The 22,651-nt window shown below is 42.0% G+C and overlaps 1 protein-coding gene across 7 annotated transcripts in view; it reads left to right on the forward strand.

Annotated features, from left to right (window-relative positions):
- Positions 1–22,651, forward strand: part of ASB3 (ankyrin repeat and SOCS box containing 3) — a 190,648-nt gene that overhangs the window by 113,867 nt on the left and 54,130 nt on the right. For all 7 annotated transcript variants that reach the window (XM_051829002.2, XM_008252739.4, NM_001205047.2 and 4 more), the window contains 2 exon segments: positions 2,758–2,966; positions 13,447–13,605. In XM_051829002.2, the coding sequence (XP_051684962.1) occupies positions 2,758–2,966; positions 13,447–13,605 (368 nt within the window).

Below are 22,651 nucleotides of genomic sequence, written 5' to 3' on the forward strand. Positions count from 1 at the left end.
GCTTTGAGGATCCTCCACAGTTTGGCCTTCAGCTACCTCTGTAACCTCATTTTCCTTCTGTTCTTTGTTTACTTAAATCTCTTTCCAAAATAAATGATTTTCTTACTGTCACTCACCTTTCGTTGTTCATCTCCACATTTTTCCCCCCTAAAGATTTATTTTATTTATTTGAAAGATAGAGTTACAGAGAGGTAGAGCCAGTGAGAGAGAGGTTTTCTATCCGCTGGTTCACTCCCCAACTGACCGCAGTGGTCAGAGCTGCGCCAATCTGAAGCCTGGAGCCAGGAGCTTATTCCAGGTCTCCCACGTGGGTACAGGGGCCCAAGGTTGTGCCACCTCCTACTGCTTTCCCAGGCCATAGCAGAGAAGAGAAGGGAAGTGGAGCAGCTGAGACTTGAACCGGCGCCCATATGGGATGCTGGCACTGCAGGCTGAGGCTATACCCTCTCTGCCACAGGGCCTGCCTCCATCTCCATATTTTTGATTATGCCTTTCCTTCTGCCCAGGAATGCTGTTCTGACCGTTGTTTCATTTTTGAATCTGCCTTGTCCTTTAATGAACAACTCATTTCCTTTACTGAGCTGAAACAGTTTCTCCTTTGGTTTCTGCAACTTTTCATATGTACTTCTTTTATATAACTTTGTATTTTTCACCTTGCATCACATATATTTATCATTCCTGTGAGACTGTACAAAACTTGAGAGAGAATATATGCTTTGGGGCTGGCACTGTGGTGTAGCGAGTTAAGCAACTGCCTGTAGTGCTGGCATCCCATATGGGTGCCGGTTTGAGACCTGGCTGCTCCACTTCTGATTCAGCTCTCTGCGATGGCCTGGGAAAGCAGTAGAAGATGGCCCAAGTCCTTGGGCCCCTGCACCTGTGTGGGAGACGTGGAAGAAGCTCCTGACTCCTGACTTCAGATCAGCTCAGCTCCAGCTGTTGTGGCCATCTTGGGAGTGAACCAGTGGATGGAAGACCTGTCTCTCTTTGCCTCTCCTTCTCTATGTAACTCTGACTCCCAAGTAAATAAATATCTTTAAAAAAAAAAAAAAACCACAATCTAAGCCTTTGTCATCTTTCTGTACTCCCATTGCTAATAATTTAAGTTGGTGCTCGATAATTAATAATTAATTGAATAATTAAAGATTTGGTGATCAATGCCTTATCTTACCCTACTACTTGATACAATCAGATTAATGCATTGGTAACATTAAGTGGTTTGCTATCAATTTCTGTAGTTACAGCTTTATATTTAAAGGCGAACAAGGCAAAATTTAAATTTACTTTAGGAAATGCCATATGCTTTCTTCTAACCTCTTTCCTTAAACCCTTTTTTTTTTTTTTTTTTAAAGATTTTGTTTATTTACTTGAAAGAGTTACAGAGAGAGAAGTCTTCCATCAGCTGGTAGGGGTAGGGGGAGAATTCTTCCATCTGCTGGTTTACTCCCCAAAAGGCCACAATGGCTGGAACTGAGCTGATTCAAAGCCAGGAGCCAGGTGCTTCTTCTGGGTCTCCCATGCGGGAGCAGGGGCCCAAGGACTTGGGCCATCTTCTACCGCTTTTCCAGGCCATAGCAGAGACCTGGATCAGAAATGGAGCAGCTAGGACTTGAACCAGTACCATATGGGATACCGGCACTGCATGTGGCAGCTTTACCCACTACACCACTGCTCCGGCCCCTAAACCTACCTACCTCCTTCTCTCTCTCTCTCTCTCTCTCTCTCTCTCTTTCTTTCTTTAAATTACTTAGGATGTGGTTCGACTATGTTTTTCAGGTATATTAGGCTATATATGTTAGCATTTCCCGAACCAGTGCTCAGCTTATTAGAAAAACTAAGAGGGGTGACCTGGGAGTGTTACTAGGATGGACTACCCCTTAGGAGATAACTTTGCATGAGAATTCTGAATCTCTGCTCAACATGCTTCATGGTGTGTTAGTAACAAGAAATCATCTTAATGATAGAGTCATTTAGTGAGAACTATACTGGACTGTAGTTGCCAGGGAATTTTGAAATAGCTTTGAAGGGCGATGATGATGAGGGCAGCAATGCTGTGAAGAACTTTCCTGGGCTAGTAGAAGAAAGCTGAGCCTATTTCTTTATGAAATAAAGAATCTTTGATTTCAGCATATCATTCATTGGGACTATTTCATTAAGAATGGAGAATCTGCATGTTTATCCTCTTCTGGAAAGGACCAGCAGATACAGGAAAGCTAGAACAACTACTTAGCTTTATTCTTCTCGTTAATTGTCTTTTATTCTCTCTAGCCTTTTGGGTTTACCTTTTGCCCATAGAAGGTTGTGATTTGGAGGCTGGTAGATAGCAACCTATAGAAGGTTGTGGTTTGGAGGCTGAGCCTTGCAGGTAGATCAGTTGTTCTCTCTGCTAATACAGTGTACCTTTGGGATTAACTGAGACCTTTAGTGTTTTCATCAGCCAGCTCCAAGGAGGACACTTTGGAGGAATATGAACAGGGACAGAAGCCTGCTGATTAGACATTTCCAGAGGATGAAAGATAAGCACTTAAAACTCCCTTAAATAAGAACATTCCAAGGAGTCCTAATTTGTCAAACTCAAAGACTTCCTGTTTTAGGCTCTGGCAGAGGCTGTGGCAAGGCAGTCACTTTTTCCTACTTTGGGCTCTTCTGTTGCAGTCATGTGAGAGTTGCTAGACAGTCCCACTGTGATCTACTAACCTCTAGGAGTGTAGTGTTATTTTATTGACTGTAGTATTATCTTTCTACCTTGTTTTGCAGACTGGTCAAAAGAATGGATTTTACAGAGGCTTACTCGGACACGTGTTCTACAGTTGGACTTGCTGCCAGGGAAGGCAATATTAAAGTATTGAGGAAACTGCTCAAAAAGGGTCGCAGTGTTGATGTTGCTGATAATAGGGGATGGATGCCAATTCATGAAGCAGCGTATCACAACTCTATAGAATGTTTGCAGATGTTAATTCATGCAGGTAAAGTAAATTCAAGGTATGGGAGGCTGTGTCAACAAGCTGGAGTACTAAAACATGAGAAGATGGTAATACTGACTTTTTTTTTTTTTTTTTTTTTTTTTTTTGACAGGCAGAGTTAGACAGTGAGAGAGAGACAGAGAGAAAGGTCTTCCTTCCGTTGATTCGCTCCCCAAATGGCCGCTATGGCTGGCACACCAAGCTGATCTGAAACCAGGAGCCAGGTGCTTCCTCCTGGTCTCCCATGCGGGTGCAGGGCCCAAGCACTTGGGCCATCCTCCAGTGCACTCCAGGGCCACAGCAGAGTGCTGGACTGGAAGAGGAGCAACCGGGACAGAATCCGGTGCCCCAACCGGGACTAGAACCCGGTATGCCGGCGCCACAGGCGGAGGATTAGCATAGTGAGCCTCAGCGCCGGCCAATACTGACTTATTAACAGTAGTATTTGTTTCCCTTCCTGTAATCATAAACAACTGCCTTATTAATTAAATTTGTTGTGTTTATATGAGAGGCAGAGAGAGAGAAAGAGAGAGAGTGCTCTTATCTGCTGGTTCACTCCCCAAATGGGCATAATGGCTTAGGCTGGCCCAGGCAGAGGCCTGCAGCTGGGAACCCAATCCAAGTCTCCCATGTGAGTAGCAGATACATAACTACTAGGTCATCCATCACCTGCTGCTTCCTAGGTTATGCACTAGCAGGGAGCTGGAATCAGGAGCTGGGACTTGAATTCAGGCATTCTAGTAAGAGGTGTGGGCATCCCAGCTAGCATCTGAACTGCCAAGCCATATGTGTGCCTCCAACATATTTATTAAAGATGGGGGATTGCCTTTCTTGGCTTACACCAGCATGATGTACCAGCTGGACTTCTGAGTATTATTGTCACAGAGCTATGTAGATTCACTGTCTGTTACTTCCCATCACATTCTATGATGCTGATTTTTAGAGGAGAAAAACTTCATTACTGGCCAGTAAGGGAGCAGGAAAAATGACAAGTCTTCCTCCATGACTAAGGAGGGGGGGATCTTGGGGAAACCTTTTTGGTTTGGGTAGGAGGCAACTGATAGGCAGAAGTGCTGATGAGGCAAGTTCTACTTGGAGGGGCTTGGACTCAATCTAGCCAGCATAAGTTTATTATGCTTTGTAACTCTGCCTGACAAAGCAGGAACTTGGAGGCAGTCCAGTATCATTGTCCTTTATATGGAAGTTCTTGTGTTATGGGAGCATGTTTCCTGGTTTATTGAGAATCCTTACTTCCACATCAGATAAGAATTCAATGCAGAGGCATAAATAAAGTGCAGAAATGAGAGTGAGAATACAGTCACACGTGCATGTGGGCAGTCGCACTCTGAGAGATACCTGCCATGTGAGGACCAAAAAAATGCCTGTGAGGAGAAGGAGAGCTGCCTGGGAGAAGGAGAGAGAAGCTAAAAAGGGCCTCTCTACCTTTATGGGGTGGGAGGTGGTCCCCTAACTGAATATACAAATTGGGTAAAGTTTGGGCAGGTTTTAGGGTGCATAAGTTTTTTAGGGAGTTTAACAACTTCTTTTTCTTTTAAGATTTATTTATTTATTTGAAAGAGAGAAAGAGAGGGAAAGACAGAAAAAAACCTTCCATCTGCTGGTTTATTCCCCAGATGGCTGCAATGGCCAGGGCTGGGCCAGGCTGAAGCCAGGAGCCAGAAGCCAAAAGCTTCTTTTGGGTCTCGCTTGTGGGTGGTGAACTGAAGAACTTGGGCCATCCTCCACTGCTTTTCCCAGGAACATTAACAGGGAGCTGGATCGGATGTGGAGCAGGTGAGACCAGAACCAGCACCCATATGGGATGCCAGTATCACAGGCTGGGTCTTTACCCACTACACCACAACACCAGCTCCTGGTATTTAACATCTACCTGGCCCTGATGATGTCTGTTGCTTCCCAGTCCTGGATAGGATGCAGGTGCATAATGGGAAAGTTGGTGTACTGGATCGTCATTCATGGGGTCAGAGTTACAGTACAGGGCTATAGAAGTTGTGGGAAAATCTCCTATTCCAACTCTCTGCCTAGTTCCCCCATATCACCTGTGCCTAGCCTATTTTTATTATTTTTTAAAATATTTTATTTATTCTTTATTTGAGAGGTAGAGTTACAGAGAGAGATGGAGGATAGAGAGAAAGGTCATCCATCTGCAATGTCCAGAGCTGCAATGTCCAGAGCTGGGCTGATCTGAAGCCAGGAGCCAGGAGCTTCCTCTGGGTCTCCCATGAGGGTGCAGGGGTCCAAGCACTTGAGCCATCTTCCACTGCTTTCCCAGGCCATAGCAGGGAGCTGGATCAGAAGAGGAGCAGCAGGAACTCAAAACAGCGCTCATATGGGATGCTGGCACTGCATTTGGAGGCTTAGCCCACTACACCATAGTGCCAGGCCTCTGCCTTTCAAAGAAATAAGTAAATCTTTAAGAAAGGAAAGGAAGGAGGGAGGAAGGGAGGGAAAACGCTCTCATCTGATGGCCTATTCCCTATATTCTCATAAGATCCAGAGCTGGTCCAGACTGATTCCAGGAGCTGTATCTCAATCTGGTCTTCCCAGATAATTGCCAGGGACCCAAGTACTTGAACTTACTGCCTCCAAGGGTTTGCATTATCAGGAAGCTGAAATGAGAAGCTGATCCAGGACTCAAACCAGGCACTCTGATATGGGATGAAGGTGTCCCTGTTGTGCAAAATGCCTGCTTTGAACTTATCTTTTAATATTACTTTTCCATGAATTTTTTGAAGTACTGTTGTATTCAGGTAAATAAAAGGGTATTTACTATGGGAATTGGTTTATATGCTTATGGAAGGTGAGAAGTCCCAGGATATGTGATCTTGCAAAAATGGAGAACTTGTAAGCTGGTGGTATGATTCAGTCTGTGTCCGAAGGTCTGAGAACCAGGGAGTGGTGTAACTCTGAGGTCAAAGGCCTGAGAAGTAGGTTATGTGAGACCACTGATGCGAGCCCCTGAGCCTGAAGACCTAAAAACTGGGAGCTTTGATATCTAGAAACAGGAGAAGATGCATCTTCTAGTTCAAGAAGAGAGAGAATTCTCCCTCCACCTTCCTGTTGTTTCTGGCTCTCAACTGATTGTATGGATGCTGGCACACATTTGATGAGGATGAAGCTTTCTTTTTCAGTCCACTTATTCAAGTGCTAAGTTTTTGGGTAAATATCCTCATGGATACACCCAGAAATAATGTTTTAGAAGCTGTCTGAGAATCCAGTGAAGGTGATTAATCATCACAGGAGTGGGCATTTAAGATACCTGTGTCCCACATCAGAGTACCTGGGTTCGATGACTATCTCCAGTTCAGTTCCAGCTTCCTGCTAATGCAAACACTGGGAGGCAGAGGTGATGACTCAAGTAATCAGGTTCCTGCCACACACATGGGAGACCTAGGTTGAGTTCCTGGCTCCCAGGTTTGGCCTTGGGCCAGTCTGAGCAATTGTGGGCATTTGTGGAGTGAACCAGTTGATAGGAGCTCTTTTGCTCTGTCTGCTGCTCTCTCTGCCTCTCAACAAAATAAAACAAAGTAAAAGCTAGAATTAACCATCATACATATACCAAGTTAAAATACTGATAGGTATTGTTAAATTGTATGCTGTATGAATTAGGACTATCTTGGTAATGAATGAAAGAAACCCAGTTCAGACTAGTTTAAATAAGAGAGTATAGAAGCTCATCTAAATGCCAGGTCTGAGTAGTATGTCTGTTCAGGCATTGCTGAGCTCTGATAGCCAAAAACCGTGTCATTAGGACTCTCAGTGTCCCTTTCTGTTAGCCCTACTTTACATCATGTTGACTTTATTTCTCTTTGGAAGTTCTAGATTTACCTCATCTTTAAAGAGCTCCTTGTGTATTCTTGTTATTGATTCTTTGCTATTATGTATGTGTTTCAGATATCTTTCATATTTTTTTCTAGACTTTTGCTACTTTTTAAAAAAATGATATCTAATTTCTTTGTGCTGCCATCCAACTTTTTTTTCTCTGCTGATTTCTCCCCTGCATCTTAAAATCTATTAAGTGTTGTCCAAGCATTTTGTACAGAGTAAAAATTCATTGTGTGTGGATATTATCTGTTATCTTTTTTTTTCTAAGAATTCTTAAATAAAACATAGTAAGATGTTATAAATTTTGTAAAAGGTTTCATATATCAGCAGCATGAAATTGACGTCACCCTTGTGGTCAGCACATCATGGATTTGTTTGCCCTTGTCAAATTCTGGCTCAATTGTTAGGACAAAGTTCTTTATTTTTAAGCTGTCTCCTCTACTCAGAATCTCTTAAGGGTTTGCAGAAAACAAAAGCAACCATCTGCCACCCATCACTACCACTATTACAACAAGAAATAAGCAAGTTTATTATTTATAAGCCAAAGACACTCTGTGTCAGCAAACATGGGGTGTGGTGTCATTGGCAGGGTATTAAGGCCAGTGCTTATCACTGCTGCACAGGTGTCAGTGACTGGCATTGGTCCCATGAGATGGCCCCAATCTTTAAACTGTAGCCAAGAAAGAACTGACAAGTTGTTGTGAGCAGCAAACTGAAGTGCTTATCATGTTTATCCTTGAGGAAGTCTTTAATGCCCTTAACATTTAAAATTGCAGTAAGTAGATGAGAAGCAGAAACCACTTGGCCTTCGTTTGAGAATAAATAATTATTAAGGCGTTAAAAATGGTAAGAACAGGGGCCAGCGCCGCGGCTTACTAGGCTGATCCTCTGCCTGTAGCGCCGACACACTGGGTTCTAGTCCCGGTTGGGGTGCCAGATTCTGTCCTGGTTGCCCCTCTCCCAGTCCAGCTTTCTGCTGTGGTCCAGGAAGGCAGTGGAGGATGGCCCAAGTGCTTGGGCCCTGCACCCGCATGGGAGACCAGGAAGAAGCACCTGGCTCCTGGTTTCAGATTGGCGCAGCACGCCAGCCACAGCACGTTGACCGTGGCGGCCATTTGGGGGTGAACCAACGGCAAAGGAAGACCTTTCTCTCTGTCTCTCTGTCTCTCTCACACTGTCTAACTCTGCCTGTCCAAAAGAAAAAATGGTAAGAACAGTACATTGGGCCATTTTTTTAAGAAGCCCTCTTTCTAGAAAGAAGGAAAGTGAGATGGTGGTGGTTGATGGTCCAGTACCAAATAGATATGGTACCTTTGGGAAAACACACTTCAAATTTTAAAAGAAGATTTATTTATTTACTTATTTGAAATTCAAAATTACAGAGAGAGAAATGTTCCATCCGCTGGTTCAATCTGCAAATTGCTGCAACAGCCAGGGCTGTGCCAGTCTTTTTCCAGGTGTCCCATGTGGATGCAGGGACCCAAGGACTTGGGCCATCCCTCACTGGTTTTTCAGGCACAATAGCAGGGAGCTGGATCGGAAGTGGAGCAACTGGGACTTGAACTGGTGTCCGCATGGGATGCTGGCATGGTAGACGGTGATTTCAACTGCTGTGGCCACAACATACTTCAGAACGAGGTTTATCATTGGAGCCCCTCAAAGCAATTTATATCAGGTGTTGAAATTCTTAAAATATTTCAGATTTCACCAATTTTCTTCCTTCCTTCCTTCCTCCCTCCCTCCCTTCCTCCCTCCCTCCCTTCCTCCCTCCCTCCCTCCCTCCCTCCCTCCCTTCCTTCCTTCCTTCCTTCCTTCCTTCCTTCCTTTATTTGACAGGTAGAGTTATAGGCAGTGAGAGAGAGAGAACGGTCTTCCTTCCATTGATTCACCCCCCCAAATGGCCACTACGGCCGGCGCACAGAGCTGATCCGAAGCCAGGAGCCAGGTGCTTCCTCCTGGTCTCCCATTGGGTGCAGGGCCCAAGGACTTGGGCCATCCTCCACTGCCTTCCCGGGCCACAGCAGAGAGCTGGACTGGAAGAGGAGCAACCGGACTAGAACCTGGTGCCCACAGGGGATGCCAGCACCGCAGGCGGAGGATTAACCTAGTGAGCCATGGCGCCGGCCCCTCATCAAATTTCTAACAACTGTGACCCTACATAAATATTATAATTATTGCATACCTACCTGTATTTTAAAGCATTTTACAAAAATTCAAACTATGTATTTACATAATTCTATTGGATCCCATTTATCTTTATTTTACTGTTACAGAACCTGAACCTTTGAGAGTTTAAGTAATTTACCCCAAATGTAATTCAAATTATACTGTCAGAGCCAGGATTGTAGCTTCAATTTTGTAACTCCAAATGTTGTCTTCCCAGTCCACTGGTTTTAAAGTTAGCTATAATATATCTTTTTTTAGCATGAGTGAAATTTTTGGAGATTGCAAGTTAGTAATGAAATGAGTATTTCTCATTCTGAGTGAGAATTGCCTTTTATTTCCTTTACTGCTTGGATAATCGAACAGAAGGTTTTGTCCTTTTCCTAAGATGGGTGAGTACGCAAGTCACTGAAGGTAGCCTGTACCTTTAGGAGAGAGTTTGTGTGCAAATTATTTGGAATTCATTTGTGTGGGAGATTTATCGCATCTCATTTACTTATTCAGTCATTTATATCTGCATGAACTCAAGGACATTTATTTTATACTTTGAGTTGTAATCCAGTATGAGGTTATTTATTTTGTTGCTCAAATTGTTTTGGCCATTGAGTATCCCTTTGACATGTCTCCATTTTTTTTTTTTTTTTTTTTTGTTTCTTGAGTACTTTTTTTCTTCCTGGACCTCTACATGCTTCAGGCACATTTTGTATATTCCTACCCCAATCTTAGACTCAAACATTCTCATAAGAGCCCTGGTTTCTTTTGTTGTAAAAAGAAACCTGGCATCCAGATCTACCATCCACTTATTTGTTTGATCCTAGTATATATGTAAAGTGGTTTCAGAATTGTTACTCTACAGTCCAGAAGAAACAGCTTTACCAACTAGAGAATGGTGTTTCCGTACCATTTCTTTTGTCTTTAGTCTTATAGTTTCCAGTTGAAAAGTCATTTTTCAAAGTTATATAGGCCAGCTTTTTTTCCTCTACCCCTCAGTGAGATTATGATATATATATTTGAAACATAATTAGATTCCTTTGTCTCAGCCTGCCCCTTCCGCCTGTATCCTGGTTAAATATTTTTTTTTTAATTGTGCGTATTAAGGATCACTTTTACTGCTGTAAGGCATAATGTAGTATATGAATGGCCAGGATTAAATGTTATCTTTTTCTTCTTCCTCAGAGGAAGAGAACATGCTTCTTTTCCAAAGTTCCTTGGCTTCTGTAATAAAACAGTCTAGTTCCCCATGCTTTACAGCTGTGATCTTGCCTAGCTTCCTGTTGGTTTTGTTGATTCTTCCGCTCCCTGGTGGGCACCGTCATCTCTGCATTTGTACTAAGCCATAGCATTTTACCTTTTTCCTTAACTTAAAGACATGGTTGGGGCAAGCACTGTGGTGTAGTGGGCACTGTCTGCAGCACTAGCATCCCATTTGGGCCCTGGTTTGAGTCCTAGAAGCTCCACTTCCTGCCCAGCTCCCTGCTAATACACCTGGGAAAGCAGCAGAAGATGGCCCAAGAACCCTGCACCCATGTGGGAGACCTGGAAGAAGCTCCTGGCTCTTGGCTTTGGCCTGGCCCTGGCCTGGCTGAGCCCCAGCCGTTGGGGCTATTTGGATAGTGAACCAACTGATGAAAGTTCTCTGTCTCTCCCTCTGTCTGTAACTCTGCCTTTCAAATAAATAAAAATAAATCTTACAAACAAAAAAAGTATGGTTAATGCATAGTAAGTCTAGGCTCCTTTCAATACTTGTCTGTTAATTTTTCTAAATTCTTCTTTATTCTTATCCATGCTATCCTTCCCTTATCAACTTTAGTTGCTTTTGCCAGTATAGAACTAAAAAACAGCTTTACTGGCATTTTGATTAGAATTATATTATTTATTAATTATTTTGGGAATAATTTTTATCTATATAGTCTGAAATTTCCTGCTGAGGAGCCATCAGCATGTATCAGTTATCTGTAGATATCTGTGCATTCCTAGTTTTTCTTTTCCATAAAAAGTACACATATTTATGGGGTACCATGTGGTGTTTCAGTATATGTACACAGTGTGATACATAATCAGGATAAATATATCTGTCCCCTCAAACATTTAGGGGCCGGCGCTGTGGCACAACGCATTAATGCCCTAACCTGAAGCACTGGCATCCCATATGGGCCCGTTTCTAGTCCTGGCTGCTCCTCTTCCAGTCCAGCTCTCTGTTATGGCCTGGGAAAGCAGTGGAAGATGGCACAAGTCCTTGGGCCCCTGCACCTGCGTGGGAGACCAGGAGGAAGCACCTGGCTCCTGGCTTCGGATCGGCGCTGTGTGCTGGCCGTAGTAGGCATTTGGGGGGTGAACCAACGGAAGGAAGACCTTTCTCTCTGTCTCTCTCCCTCACTGTCTAACTCTATCTTTCAAAAAAAAAAAAAAAAAAAAAAGGTGGAAGTGCAGATGTCTCTCATTCCTAGTTTTGCCTGTCCTTTTTATCTATGAATCTATAAAGTTAATACATAAAATAAAGGTCATGTCTGACCAGTCTCTGAATAATCTGAATAAATTAGTTAGAATAAGGCTCATTTTCTCACTACTCTCTGAAATCCTCTTTCTGTGATTTGCGCTTTTAAAATATGACTATCTTGCCATTTGGTTGTAGGTGCTTGTAAAATTTGAGATTTTTTAAAAAAGATTTTTGGAGAATTTTTTGTTTATTTATTACTCTTCTCAACAGTGCCTTCACAATTTACCTTAGAGCTTATCCTTCTATTAAGAGCTTAGAATTGACTGTTTGGGTAGTAAAGTTAAGGAAATCACCTCTCAGTATTATCTTTTGCTGTGCTTTTCAAGTAGATGTTATTTACTTAATTTTTAATATTATCAGAACATTGAGTTTATTTGTAACAAATGCAATCCTTAAGTTAACTTATAAGTTCGTTATAAATTCTATGTAACAGTTTGGTTTCTTTGAAGCACACTTTATTCTTTAGAAATACAGTTTGCATTCACTATTAGACCATAGTCTGAAGTTAGAAAGGAGTTTTAAAATTGCCTTTATGTCATTAGTTGAATATAGGGAAGTAATGCTAGAGATAAAACTATTTCCCTTGTGGACATTTAGAAATAAAATCAAATTTATTAATACTTAGGTAAATCCTGCTTAAACAAATCTTTGGTGCTGTGTCCTTCTCAGATCTTGGCTTTGGTGGTACCTTTCAACTCCTGACATTCCTCCTTGCCCCCCAAGTTAGAGAAGAGAAAATGAGATTGAGTGAATAGAATTGGTGTGTAAGAATACTAAAGAGCTGAAACTACTGTTCAGCCTAGTGGTTAAGATTCCTGAGTCCCAGGGCCAGTGCTGTGGTGTACTAGGTTAAGCCTCTGCCCACAGTGGCAGCATCCCATATGGGCGCCTGTTTGAATTCCTGCTCCACTTCTGATCCAGCTCCCTGATAAAGGCCTGAGAAAGCAGTGGAAGATGGCCCAAATACTTGGGCCTCCTGTACCCAAGTGGGCGACCCTGGAAGAATTTCCTGGCTTTGGATCGGCCCAGCTCTGGCCATTGTGGCCATTTAGGGAGTGAACCAGCAGATGGAAGACCTCTCTCTGTTCGTCTCTGCACCCTCCCCTCCCTCCACCAATAACTCTGCCTTTCAAATAAATAAGTGAATCTTAAAAAAAAAAAAATTCCTGAGTCCCTCAAGTTCTTGGGTTCATTCTTGGCTTGGTACCTGACTCTAGCTTCCTGCTAATGCACACCCTGGGAGGCACAGTGATGGCTCAAGTAGTTGGGTCCCTGCTACCATTATGGGAGACCTGGATAGTGTTCCTGGTCCCAGCTTTGGACTTATGGCCCAGCCCCTGCCCAGCCCAGGTGTTGCAGATGTTTGGGGGAGTCACTCAGTGATGGTCACTCTCTCTGACTTTCTGTCTCTGCCTCTCTAAACAAACAAACTAAACTAAGTATACTGGGATCCATTAGAATTTTTTCTTTATTTGCTAGAGAATTTTAAACTATGAGATGTCTCTTTAAATTGTTTATTTTTTAATATTTTGTTAAATTCATATTGGAATGTTTGCTTTTTTATACTTTACTTACCTTTTAAAAATTACTTATTTTTATGAAAGCAAGAGAGGGAGAGAGAACTTCTATCAGTTGATTCATTTCCCCAAATGCCTGCAACAGTCAGGGCTGGGCCAGGCTGAAGCCAGGATCCTGGCACTCAGACCAGGTCTCCTGTGTGGGTGCCAGGGACCCAGTTGCTTCAGCTGTTACCTGCTGCCTTCCAGGGTACATGTTAGCTGGAAGCTGGAATTGCAAGCAAAGCTGGCACTCAAGCATAGGTGCCATGCGCATCAGTATGGGATGCGACTCCAATATGAGATGCAGGTGTCCCTGGTGGCATCTTAACAGTTGCTCAGAACAGCTACCTAGGAATATTTGCTTTTTAAGCCCAAGAAATTGAAGCGGTCTTGTTGCTTGGTTTTTATTCTTCCATAGATTCTTCTGAAAACTACATTCAAACAAAGACGTTTGAGGGCTTCTGTGCATTACATCTTGCTGCTAGTCAAGGACACTGGAAGATTGTACAGATTCTTATAGAAGCTGGGGCAGATCCTAATGCAACTACTTTAGAAGAAACTACACCATTGTTTTTAGGTAATGTATGCTTTTTGTGGTACAAATGCGATTTATTTATTTATTTTTAAAGAAATTAAGCTTAATTTTTTTTGAGATGTATTTATAGTATGCTCTTTGGGCAAAAATTATACCACCACTTCTTTGATTCTGAAACTGAAAAGATATTTTTAAAGGTTTCCTTCTTGTTTTCTACCTTCAAGTAGTAGCATCTGGGACTTTAAATGTTTATTTAAAGTTACAAAATCTGTTCTGAATTTAGTCGCTGTCGTTATTCTCACTGTAGTTCTGAAGACTAGGTAGTACTGAAATTGTGGTAGTAGTTATGTACAAGGTTAACTGTAAATGTTTTATGTTTGCCTTTTCTTTTTCTTAGTATCAAGACATTAAGAAGCTTTTATGGAAGAAATCACCTGCTAATCTCTTAATACCAATTAATTTTCTGCTTGATCAGATCACTGTTTAGACCTCTTCAGTTATGGACTGTTTTTTAATTCCTTTTGGTCAAAGGCCAACTTCTCAGTGGCACCTTTCCAATGACTCTCTTTTTCCCATCTCCGTTTGTTTGATCCTGTTTGCCTTCATGGACATTTTGTCCCACAAAATTTAGTGAAACATGAGACAATTAGGAAAATAAAGCATTTGGAATAGAACCAGTATATCTGGATTGCAGTTTTGATTCTGCTATGTGTAATTTGTATGTTCATTTATTTATCAGGTGCTTCAGTTTCTTCTTTTTTTTTTTTTTTTTAAGATTTATTTATTTGAGAGGTAGAGTTACAGTTATAGACAGAGAGAGGGAGAGACAGAGAGAAAGCTCTTCCATCTGCTGGTTCACTCCCTAAATGGCCCCAACTCCTGGAGCTGGGCTGATTCAAAGCAAGGATCCAGGAGCTTCTTCCTGGTCTCCCACATGGATGCAGGGGCCCAAGCACTTGGGCCATCTTCCACTGTTTTCCCAAGCCGTTGGCAGAGAGCTGGATCAGAGGAATAGCCGCATGAACCGGTGCCCATATGGGATGCCAGCACCACAGGCTTAGCCTACTCTGCCATAGCTCTGGCCTCCAAGTTTCCTCACTTCTAAAATGAGATTAGTAGTATCTAACTAGCCTTTATTATTGGACAGATAAAATGAGATGTCTGTGAAAGTACTTGTTTCCTTATGAACTTAAAAATACTTATTTTTAAAATATATATACAGTGGAGCCGGCGCTGTAGTGTAGTGGATAAAACTGCTGCCCACAGTGCCGGCATCCAATATGGGCACCAGTTTGAGTCCTGGTTGCTCCACTTATGATCCAGCTCTCTGCTATGCCAGTGTATTCCCTGGGAGGCAGCTAGTGATACCTCAGGTAGTTGGATCCCTCTCACCCATAAGGGAGACCTAGATTTGGATCCTGATCTTGGCCCAGGGCTGTTGCAGGCATCTAGACAGTGAACCAGTATATAAAGAGCTCTCTCTGCCTATCTGTCTCTATCCCTCTGTATCTCAAATAATTTTTTTAATTTTTTTGACAGGCAGAGTGGACAGTGAGAGAGAGAGAGACAGAGAGAAAGGTCTTCCTTTGCTGTTGGTTCACCCTCCATTGGCCGCCTCGGCTGGCGCACTGTGGCTGGCGCACTGTGCTGATCCGAAGCCAGGAACCAGGTACTTATCCTGGTCTCCCGTGGGGTGCAGGGCCCAAGTACTTGGGCCATCCTCCACTGCCTTCCCCGGCCACAGCAGAGAGCTGGACTGGAAGAGGTGCGACCGGAACAGAATCTGGCGCCCCAACCAGGACTAGAACCCGGTGTGCTGGCGCCGCTAGGTGGAGGATTAGCCTAGTGAACCACGGCGCCGGCCCCTCAAATAAATTTTAAACAAAAACTTTAATTGGGTGAGAGGTGATGTATCTTGATTGCTGTCATTATAGAATTTCATCTTTACATCAAAAGTTATAGAAGTGTACAATAGCGGTTAGCGCTGTGGGATAGCAACTCAGGCTGCTGCCTGTGACACTAGCATCCTATGTGGATGCCATTTCACGTCCTGATTGCTCTACTTCTGATCCAAACCTAGATCATTTCCCAGTATGTGGTAGGTATTCAGTTAATTGCTTATTGAAAATGAAAGAGTGAAAGTCTCTGCAAGACCTTCCATAATTTAACTTCAAAACCGGCACTTTTTTTTTTTTTTTTTTTTAAGATTTATTTGTTTGTATTGAGAGGCAGAGTTATAGACAGAGAGGGAGACAGAGGGAGAGGTCTTCCATCCACTGGTTCACTTCCTAAATGGCTGTAATGGCTGGAGCTGGGCCGATCCAAAACTAGGAGCCGGGAGCGTCTTCTGGGTCTACCATGTGTAACCCAGCACTTTGAAATGTACTTGACCATAACCTTCTTCTTTTTTGTATAAGACTTAGGAATACATTAATATTCCATGTGGCTTTTTAGAAATGCTATTTTGGTCACTTAGTTTATAGTTTCAAAATACTAGATTCTCACTTACAAAATTCAGTATTGTGCCTACTTTTATAAGTGTTTGGAAAAAATTAGAGAGAGTGGTTTATATTTCAGAATGTTAAGGAAGAGTTGCTAAGATAATGTAAACCAATGAGTAACTTATAATCACTTATTTTTAGTAATAGGAAGACTCAGGTAGTTTCTTTGGCAACAGATTTACTATCCTAATTCTGTTTTGAGTTGGCATTTACAATGAATAATTTGACTTAAGGAGGTAGTCTAAGCTCAAGGAGATAGGCTATATGTTTTTTTTTTTTTTTTTTTTTTTTTTTTTTTGGACAGGCAGAGTGGACAGTGAGAGAGAGAAAGAGACAGAGAGAAAGGTCTTCCTTTACCATTGGTTCACCCTCCAATGGCCGCTGTGGCCTGTGTGCTGCGGCCGGAGTACTGCGCTGATCCGAAGCCAGGAGCCAGGTGCTTTTCCTGGTCTCCCATGTGGGTGCAGGGCCCAAGGACTTGGGCCATCCTCCACTGCACTCCCAGGCCACAGCAGAGAGCTGGACTGGAAGAGGGACAACCGGGACAGAATCTGGCGCCCTGACCGGGACTAGAACCCGGTGTGCCAGTGCCGCAGGCGGAGGATTAGCCTATTTAGCCGTGGTGCCGGCCTATATGTACTTTTATATACTCAAAGTAATCTGTCAGTTTCAAAATGATAGAACTGCATGAGATAGGAAAATTCTGGAACTCTCTCCTCATCTTTTTTATGTGAAAGTTGACTTTCTTGACCATCTTTTTGCTAACAGTTTAGAGTTGATGTTTTCAAAAGAAGTCTGCTCCCTTATGGCTTTTCTTTATCCTTGCCTCCTCTCCTCATTCCATCCCCTTCTGTTGTTCACTATACTCATGCATAGTAGCTATTCTAAGGACAGGTTTATTTGGAAATTAAAAAAAGTCCTTTTTTATAAATGTAGTAAATTCTGTGTGAAAATCCAGCTGAATATTTAGGAAATAGATGCTTTCTTCTTATTTGTAACAGATAAATTGGAGGTTCAGGTGCAACCCCATGGGAGTTCACAGAAAAATGTCTATGGGACTGCATAGCATGAACTTTGGACTTTTGATTGATTGTTTTTCAGTTTTTATTCTGAATTTCTGCTTATTCTTTACATCCTTCGATGTTAAACAGAACAGTAATGTTTAATAAGAACAGAGTGTTTTATAAACAATGTTGTATGACACTGCCTGTTTCAATATTTAACTGTAAAATGTGTCATGCCATGGTTCACGTGGCAAGCATGTCCTTTAACTCTGACTCTGATGAAAGATTCCAGAGTCAAAGAAACCACCATGTGTTTCACTTTTCACTACTCTTTGTGGATAGTGATCATGAAACTATTTTTTGAAGTGCTAAGGATTTTGAGGTTTTGTATTCATGTATCTTAATAATAATTAAACTTTGTGGAGTTTTAGAATTTTGAACTGAAAGATTAATCATCTTCTTTAGGGTTTGTAACATAAGCATTTTTACATGAATTCTTGAAAATGGTGATTTGAGTTTTCAAGAACAAAGGTATGGAGTTCACTAATAGTTACATGTAAAAGTTTTAATTTTGTTTTCTAGTGTTTACTGTTAAAGATATTTTTATGTTTTTTTTTTGTTTTTTTTTGAGAAGGAGAAACAAGCAGAGATCTCCCATCTGAGTTTTATCTTGTCTTTAAAAAATTGAAGGGTCAGATACACACACACACACACACACACATACACACACACACACACACAGAGAAATAAGGAGATCTTTTAGCTGCTAGTTCACTGTTCAGATGGTCAAAATGTCCAGTGCTAGGCCAGGCCAAAGCCAGGAGCCAGGAGCTTCATCTGGGTCCCCCACATGGGTGGTGGGGACCCAAACATCTGGGGCTTCTGTTGCTTCTTTTCCCAGGTCATTAGCAGGCTGGATTGGAAGTGGAGTAGCTGCAACATGAACTGGTGCCCATTTGGGATGTTGGTGTCTTAGGTGGCAGCATTACTTGTTATGGCACAGTGCTGGCCTCTCTGGTTATAAGCTCTAGATAAGAAGTAAATAACTGGACTGGCTTATTTACCTTGTGGTATTTCTTGAAATAATGAAAGATTCAATATCCTTGCCAGTCATATTACCAAAATAAAGGGTTGCAAATAATGTATGCCACCAGTTGGAGTTAGGATGGTACTTGATTGGTTCTATTGTCCTTGGTATAGATAAGGTTACACAGAATAAATTAGCAGTACTGGAAAAACAATTCCCTGTCATTGCACTGGAGTTTCTTTTCTTGTACCACCAGATGTCAGTATAACCATAGGACTAGAGAAATACTGCATCCAATAAATGGCTTATGAACATTGTTTTTTGGCTTCATAAAGGAGGGAAAATGTTTGAAATAAACTAGGAATACAGTGCAAAGATTTTACTATAGAATTATATTTACAAATGAAGTGCATAATAGAGAATAGAGTACATGTAGAACTCAAAAAATATAGACAGTTAAAAATTCATATATAATTCAAGTATACTAATAGAATCTATAGGTGATATCTGGGACTCTCAGAAATTGTCAACTTTCTGCTGTAATTAAAAGCTTTGGACAGACTGTGGTTAAACTGTTCCTTACAACTTTACTGACCATGATTTTTTTTAGAATTGCTTTCAAAATCTGACCCTTAAAATGAGAGCATATTTTTTAACTTACACAGAAGTCACTTCACTGTGATTTGCAGTTGGTAGAGAACTTAACTGTTGGAAGTCCTTTCAAAACATTGGCACATTTTTCAGAAGTGTTCAGTAGGATAATTACATGTAAAAATATCCCTTGATTTATTCTTATTTTTAAAGTTTTATTTAAAGATTTATTTATTTACTTGAAAGTCAGAATTACATAGAGAGAGAAGGAAAAGCAGAGAGAGAGGTCTTCTGTCCGATGGTTCACTCCCCAGTTGGCCGCAACAGCTGGAGCTGTGCCAATCCGAAGCCAGGAGCCAGGAGCTTCTTGCAGGTCTCCCATGTGGATGCAGGGGCCCAAGGATTTGGGCCATGTTCCACTGCCTTCCCAGGCCATAGCAGAGAGCTGGTTTGGAAGTGGAGCAACCAGGACTCGAACCGGTGTTCATATGGGATGCCGGCAATACAGGCGGCAGCTTTACCTGCTACGCCACAGCGCCAGCCCCTGATTTATTCTTTAATGAATGCTGTATTAAACAGTAACCATTATTTGCTATCCCTGTTAGATTTTGTACTTATAGGTACTTACAGGTTGCCATAGTTTTCCTAGATGAGAATCTTGTTTTGAGTCCATGCCTTCATGAAGTCTTCGTATGGGGCTTGTCACTGACTGCAGTTAATGTGCTGCATACCACGTGCTTTTTTTATTTGTTTGTTTTATTTTTAAGATTTATTTATTTGAGAGGCAGAATTACAGAGAGAGGAAGAGAGAGAGAGAAAAAAAAAACTTCCATTTGCCATTTCACTCCCCAAACGGCCTTAAGGGCCAGAGCTGGGCCAATCCAGAGCCAGGAGCTTCTTTCAGGTCTCTTACATGGGTTCAGGGACCCAAGCAGTTAGGCCATCCTCCACTTCTTTCCCAGGCCATCATCAGGGAGTTGGATCAGAAGTGGAGCAGCTAGGACTTGAACCTGAGCAGAGGCTTAACCTACTATGCCACAGCACAGGCCCCTTCACATAGTTTTGACTTGATCCAAAGGTTTGCATTGTTCAGAGGCTCCTCTGAGTTACTCATGATGTGTTTTCTTGGATGTGCCTTCTTTTCACTTTCTTCTTTATCTGGAAACTCAATCTAGGTCTCTTAAGTGACTGGTAGGAACCCAATTACCTGCCATATCTGCCTCCCAGGACAGGAAGCTGGAGTCAGCAGCCGCAGCTTGCAATCTAACCCAGGCACTCCATTGTGGGATCCACCTGCTTCTGCATTCTGCATTTAAGCACACCCATTTCTTTTTCTTTTTTTTAAAGCTTTTGTATCATTTAGTTGCAGACTCCCCATTTGCATTTTTTTAGTGTTTTCATTTCAGTGCTGAGATTTCCTGTACCTATCTTGATAATATATACATCAAAAATAAAATCTTGAGTTGGAGGCATTTGGTGCAGTTGTTAAGATGCTGCTTGGGACATGTCAGAGTGTCTACTTCAAGTCCCAGCTCTGCTTCTGATCCAACTTCCTGCTAATGCACACCCTTAGAGGTGGCAGAAGATGGCTGAGATACTTAAGTCCTTGCCATCCATATGGAAGACTCAGATTGAGTTCCAGACTCCTGTCTTCTGCCTGGCAAAGACCCAGCTGTTTTGGGCATTTAGGGGAATGAACCAGTGTATTGAAGATCTCTGTCTCTCTGCCTTTCAAATAAAATGAAAATAGATAAGTAAAAATGTATAAAAGTCTTAGAATATATCTTGCTTAATTAAAAAAATATCATTTCTTGATGATTTTAAGGAGAGGAGTGAATTTTATTTTTTTTATTAAAGATTTTATTTATTTGAAAGGTAGAATTACAGACAGTGAGAGGGAGAGACAGAAAGAAAGGCCTTCCATCCACTAGTTCATATTCCAAATGGTTGCAACAGCCGGAGCTGAGCTGATGCTAAGCCAGGAGCCAGGAGCTTCTTCCAGGTCTCCCATGTGGGTGTAGGGGCCAAGTGCTTGGGCCATCTTCCCTTGCTTTCTGAGTCCACAGAAAGAGATGGATCAGAAGAGGAACAGCCACGACTAGAACTGGTGATTGTTTGGGATACCAGTGCTGTAGGATTAACCTACTGTGCCATAGCACTGGCCCTTATTTTCCTTAATTTTTAAAAACATGTATAATATCTGTTGTCCTGGTTCATTTTATGCTCCTATAATGGTCTTTGACTTAATGATTTTTTTTGACTTTGTTATTTGTGAAACTGTACTTAGAATTTAGAATTTTGAGTCTTCCTTGGGCTAACCATATATATTTCCTTTTTTAAAAAATTTTATTTAAGGTTTATAAACAATGCATTTCATATATACAAATTTAGGAATATTGTGATTCTTCCCACCATACCCTCCCTCCTGTCCAATATTTTCTTATGGTACTCAGCTGTAGGCTAGTGTAAATGTTCTAAACATATTTAAAGTAGGCTAGGCTAAACTATGATATTTGGTAGGTTAAGTGTATTAAATACATTTTCAACATATGATATTTTCAACTTCCAGTGAGTTTATTGGAATATAACCCTATTATTTGTTGAGAGTGTCTGAACCTGAAACTGGATAATTATTTGGCTCCCTTAGACTGGAAAGTCCAAGATTGTGATGCCAGTATCTTGTGAATTGCTGTGTGCCTCATTATCTACATCATAAAAGGTGGAAGAGCAAGAGAGAGTGAGGAGTGGGAGACCCCGAGGAAGTCCTGGCTCCTGGCTTTGGATCGGTGCAGCTCAGGCTGTTCTGGCCAATTAGGGAGTGAACCATCGGATGGAAGACACCTCTCTCTCTCTCTTTCTCTGTTTTTCTCTTTCTCTCTTGCCTGTCAAATAAATAAATCAATCTTGGGGTCAGCACTGTGGTGCAGTTGGTTAAAGTCCTAGCCTGAATCTCTGGCATCCCATATGGGTGCTGGTTCTAGTCCTGGCTGCTCCTCTTCCAATCCAGCTTTCTGCTCTAGCCTGGGAAAGCAGTGGAAGATGGCCCAAGTCCTTGGGCCCCTGCACCCACATGGGAGACCCGGAAGAAGCTCCTGGCTCCTGGTTTCGAATCGGCACAGATCTGGCCTTTGCGGCCATCTTGGGGGTGAGCCATCAGATGGAAGACCTCTCTCTGTAAATCTGTCTTTCAAATAAATAAAACAAATCTTTAAAAAAATAAATCTTAAAAAAAAAAAGAGTGAGGGTGAGAGATAAAGAGATGACTGAACTCACATTTAGAACAAATTCACTCTCGTGGCCAACACTGTGGTGCAAAGGGTTAACACCCTGGCTTGAAGCGCCGGCATCTCCTGTGGGTGCCGGTTCAAGACCCGGCTGCTGCACTTCCAATCCAGCTCTCTGCTATGGCCTGGGATAGCAGTAGAAGATGGCCCAAGTCCTTGGGCCCGTGCACCTGCGTGGGAGACCCAGAAGAATCTCCTGGCTCCTGGCTTCAGATTGGTGCAGCTCCAGCCGTTGCAGCCAATTTGGGAGTGACTCATTAGATGGAATACCTCTCTCTCTCCTTCTCCTCTCTCTGTGTAACTCTGACTTTCTAATAAATAAATAAATCTTTCCAAAAAAGAAATTTCTAAAAAAAAATTCACTTTCAAAATAACCAACCCACTCCCATAACAACATTAATCCATTCTTGGTGGGCAGAACCCTCATGACCTAATCATTACTTCTTAGGCCCTACCACTCAATACTGTTGCATTGGAGATTAGGTTTAATGCTTGAATATAGGGGACACATTCAAACTCTAACCAGGTGCCTTAGTTAACTTGTTAAATCCAACATCTGGGCCATTTTAGGGCTCAGTTCCTGTTGAGTGCTGTTTGACTACTATACTGAATAAACATTGTGGCTACTATGTTATAGACTTGAATTCTGTTTTCTTCCTCTGGAAGAATGTTTTGTTCTTT

The sequence above is a fragment of the Oryctolagus cuniculus genome, chromosome 2 (assembly GCF_964237555.1).
Source record: "Oryctolagus cuniculus chromosome 2, mOryCun1.1, whole genome shotgun sequence".
NCBI lineage: Eukaryota > Metazoa > Chordata > Mammalia > Lagomorpha > Leporidae > Oryctolagus > Oryctolagus cuniculus.